The sequence below is a fragment of the Olea europaea genome, chromosome 14 (assembly GCF_002742605.1).
Source record: "Olea europaea var. sylvestris chromosome 14, O_europaea_v1, whole genome shotgun sequence".
NCBI classification, from domain to species: Eukaryota; Viridiplantae; Streptophyta; class Magnoliopsida; order Lamiales; family Oleaceae; genus Olea; species Olea europaea.
In genome coordinates this window covers 8,194,151-8,198,652 of record NC_036250.1, presented here as the reverse complement: position 1 = coordinate 8,198,652, position 4,502 = coordinate 8,194,151, and the positions used below count along the sequence as shown (strand labels likewise).

General features: G+C 36.0%; 1 protein-coding gene across 3 annotated transcripts in view; it reads left to right on the top strand.

Annotated features, from left to right (window-relative positions):
* Positions 1 to 2,928: 2,928 nt before the first annotated feature.
* LOC111409026 (low-temperature-induced cysteine proteinase-like) overlaps positions 2,929 to 4,502 on the top strand; it is a 3,479-nt gene continuing 1,905 nt past the window's right edge. Inside the window, exons 1-2 of one of the 3 annotated variants that reach the window (XM_023038924.1) lie at positions 2,929 to 3,072; positions 3,286 to 3,694. In XM_023038924.1, coding sequence (XP_022894692.1) covers positions 2,989 to 3,072; positions 3,286 to 3,694 — 493 coding nt within the window. In that variant the 5' untranslated portion in view covers positions 2,929 to 2,988. Of the gene's footprint in view, positions 3,073 to 3,157; positions 3,695 to 4,502 lie in introns of those variants that run through there. The other 2 variants (XM_023038922.1, XM_023038923.1) reach the window with 2 other exon arrangements.

The following is a 4,502-nucleotide window of genomic DNA, read 5'->3' as shown; positions in this document are numbered from 1 at the left end:
AAGATGACAATAAAGTCCTGAAAATGGTAGATAGATCATAGATAGCTGACAAAAGATTTTGGACACCGTGAAGAGTTTTGAGAATACACGGCACTCCGCGATGTGAGATACTTCAGCCACCAAACTGCAGCGAGCAACGTGGCCTCGTCTGTCCCGTGCATATTAAAATATCATTCACTCAGTCATTTACCCCCACACGTTTATTTCGTGTCCAGACCAATAAAATATTTCAAATTCATCCCTCTACTTACCTCAATTACCTTTTTAACCCACCCCAATTCGAATAATGTCATTCTTACCCCGTTTGGCCCTGATTAAATTAATTTCATTTTCCTCTCTTCTTATTTTTAATTACACTATCTTTCAAAAAATAATATTACACACATAAATCGAAAACTTTCCTTATTTTTAATCATCTATTCTCCAAAAAATACTATTCCGCCCATTATAATTTGAAATAATGGGGGCACTCACGATTGATAATTACGATCTTTGGCTCTTATTTTTAAAATTTATTTCATTAGATGTACAATTTTTGAATTTTTGAATCACGTATTTTATGAAATTTTATCAGATATATAGTTCTTGTTTGGTAGGGATTGTGTTAATTAATTTTTTGATCGTTAGACATAAAGTAGGTCCTATCTGTGAGAGAAGAATTCAAAAATGACTGTTAGAATAATGATATAACGATAAAAAAAAATTGATGTTAATTGAATTAAAATCTCTACCAAACATGCTCATATACTAAATCATGATTTAAATGTCTCAAAATAGGGCCTTAATGCTATGGTACTACGACTTATAAAATAAATAAATAAATAAATAAAAGATGCAAAAAATAATAATAATAAAGAAAAATAAATAAAAGATGCACTTTAATGTTATTAAACAGTTTGGTAGTGTCGCCCATACTATGTACGCTAGATCTTGTTTGGAGACACTTTTAGCCACCGTTTGATCACCATTCTTTTCAAATTTTTTTCTTCGCGTCTCATTTTGCTACAATATTTACACAGATAAAATGTTACAATTACTCAATCTTTTGTCAGAGACGCTACAAGATGAAAAACCGCCTTGAGTTTGATGACTATCTCATCGACTCATCCTCAACGGAAAGAATAAAAATTCCAACAGAAGGGCAAAAAGGGAAGGAAAAAAATTCCAATTGAAGGGCTAAATGGTTTTCCACAAATTTCCATAATTCAAACGACTGACACATACCCAGATGTCTCAATTTTTTGTAGGGACGTCGTCCTTATATTCTACATGGGGCCCACACTTTTTGAAAAAAAGTTGGAAAAATTTGGCAAGAATTGAAGGCATACCCACGCATAAATACAAATAATTTATTTGTTGAATAAAATTAAATTAAAGAGTTTACTTGGTTTACTTTGCTTAAAACATTAAACTAAATAATTTTTTCTTTTCGTAAGAAAATGTGATTATAAACACATCATCATATTTGTGAGTTCATTAAAATATGTGATTAAACATGAAATTTAATTAATTATAAATAATTTATAAAAATTTTGAAGAGCTCTTCTTACAAGGATGTAGACATTTTGAGTTGGGAGGGCATAATTAAACTTACAAAGCACCTAAAGCCAGCCTTAAGGGTCTCCCTAAAAATAACAAACTCCCCTCGTCGTGCTCGAACAATCCTATCCTCGGGGTCTGGGAATCTAACATCGCAGTTGGGCATTATACCGTATTCCCTAGCTGCAGCTATGACTGAGTGCTCTTTAAACCTGTAGGGTTCGTCGGGATACTCAAAAACCATATTGACCTGGGCCTCGGGAGTAGCCTCTAGGGGAATAGCCGTCGGTATTATCGAGGTCCCTACGTCCTCACTACTGCTAGAACTGCTAGAAGATTCTCGACCCTCACTACTCGACATCACTTAAGAAACTTAAGACCTAGCTTATGAATAACTTAGAGTCTCGAGCCTTACCTGGAATTCCCGACGACTTGAGAAGTTCCCAGATGTGTTTTTCTCGAGCACGACCTCGCAAAACTCTGATTTACAGTGGGTAAAAGTGAAAAATGAAGGTGAGAACAATAGTATTTATAGGTGAAAATGATGGGAGGTCAAAGGTCGCTATCTACGACCGTCCACGAAGACACGTGTCACAAATCCAAGCCACTCTCTGCAACGGTCATATCTCGACCTATATCATCAGCCATCACTTCTCGACAAATGCTCGAGGAATGACATAACCCATTTGCACCCCATCCTAAGAGCTCGATCTCTAGGACGAGTGCACGGGGGCCAGTGACTATGCCAATATTGATACACCCGAGGCATTTATTCCCGAGGACTCAATACATACCCCCACCTCATTTCTCTTCTTCAGTCCTCGAGGTCATCTAAGTCCTCGAGATATTGTAGTCCTCGAGATACCTCGAGGACACATTTACATTCCGTCCATGTCCTCGAGAATAGTCCTCGAGACACACACCACCAACGTACCTCCTAAGGCCTGGGTACCTAATTAACAAACCTAAAAACCCAAGGATTCTACATCAACCCTAACACCACTTGTCAAACAATTCCGTTACAAGTAGGACATTCTTTATAATAGAAATTCCCTTGGATAAAAACATCCAACCAACACAATCCTACTAGGAGTGCACTGCCTACTCCTATAAAAGCAGAACCTTGGGCCATTATTCAGGTACGTTTTCTCATTGTTCTTCAGCATATAGCCTCACGCATATATTTCCCTTTCTGACTTAAGCATCGGAGGGGCGACGAGAACACACCTCGTTGCCTTTGTTTCAGGTATCGGAAGATCACGTTCGTGCTCATCATCAGTCATCAAGCTCGGAAAATCTACAGGTACGATTTTTGGTAGCATCACTACCCATTTTCTAGATTTTTTCATAAGAAAACTATTTACAGTACATTTCCCATACTATCCCTCCAGTTTTCCTTTATAGTTCACTCTTCTCCTCCACCCACTAAAGATCCAATCCAAACCAAGCATGGCTGCTGCGATTTCATCAACTATGGCTATCCTTTTCCTCTTCCTCTTCACTCTGTTCTTGGCAAAAACAAATGCATCGGACATGACTACCCATTTTCTAGATTTTTTCATAAGAAAACTATTTACAGTACATTTCCCATACTATCCCTCCAGTTTTCCTTTATAGTTCACTCTTCTCCTCCACCCACTAAAGATCCAATCCAAACCAAGCATGGCTGCTGCGATTTCATCAACTATGGCTATCCTTTTCCTCTTCCTCTTCACTCTGTTCTTGGCAAAAACAAATGCATCGGACATGTCCATAATCTCGTACGATGAGCAAAACAACCTTAATGGTCCGATTTTGCGGTCTCACGACGAGGTCATGTCGATGTACGAGGCGTGGATAGTGAAGCACTCGAAGTCATATAATGCTTTGGGAGAGAAGGAGAAGAGGTTTCAGATTTTTAAGGATAATCTGAGGTACATAGATGAGCATAACGCTAAAGGTAACCAGACATATAAGCTAGGTCTGAACCGGTTTGCTGATCTGACCAATGAGGAGTACCGGAGCAAGTATTTAGGTAGGAAAATTGACGCTAATCGGACATTTCCTAGAGTCAAAAGTAACCGGTACGATCTGAAGGACGATGACAGTTTGCCGGACTCGATCGACTGGAGAGATAAAGGCGCTGTGAATCCGATCAAAGATCAAGGAAGCTGTGGTAAGCCCCTTTTTATCTACTTGAGCAAGCACGTTAGGCTAAGCTTAAGAGCTACTACTTAAAAAAAAAAAAAAAAAATTAGATAAGAAGAGAGAACCTCTTATTGAGGTACAATTATTAAAGTACTTCTGAGGGCGTCTCGCACCACAACAACAAATTAGTGCAAAACATCAATTTTGAGCAAATGAACAGAGCCTTTTTTTTTTTTTTTTTTAAAAGAAATTTTCATTATTTTCATTCTGCCCTTCATTTTATATTATAATAAATAAAATTTCTGTTATATTATTATTTTTTAATTAACATTTATGATGTATATTTTTTTTTTATTTTGTGTGTTGAAAATTTTATTTTTATTGTGGTATTAATAACAGTATTTTTATTAATGTATTAAAGAAGCAATATTTTAGTTAATTAAATGTAATTTTTAATTTTGTAATTTTAGTAGTTATATAAATTTATAATTAAATATTTTTTGAAATAATATTGAGAATAAAAAAGCTAAATAAAGAAAATTGTTCATTTGGAGTAATATAATTTGTGTAATGTTTGGATTTGACTATGTGAAATGGTGTGAAAGTTGCACTAATTTGATACTGTGGGTTGTAGATTGCCTAAAAGAGATGATTTTGAAGAAACCTTTATGGGAATATCAGCCTGGGTGTAGTTGATTATCAAGCTAGTCTCTCACACGAGAGTTTCCCGGTTTGAACGCAAGCTCAGACATTTTGACATCTCAAAAAAATATATATATATGATAATAATAAATAAATAAAAATAAAAATTAGGGTTTTGAGTTTTTTTTGGGGGT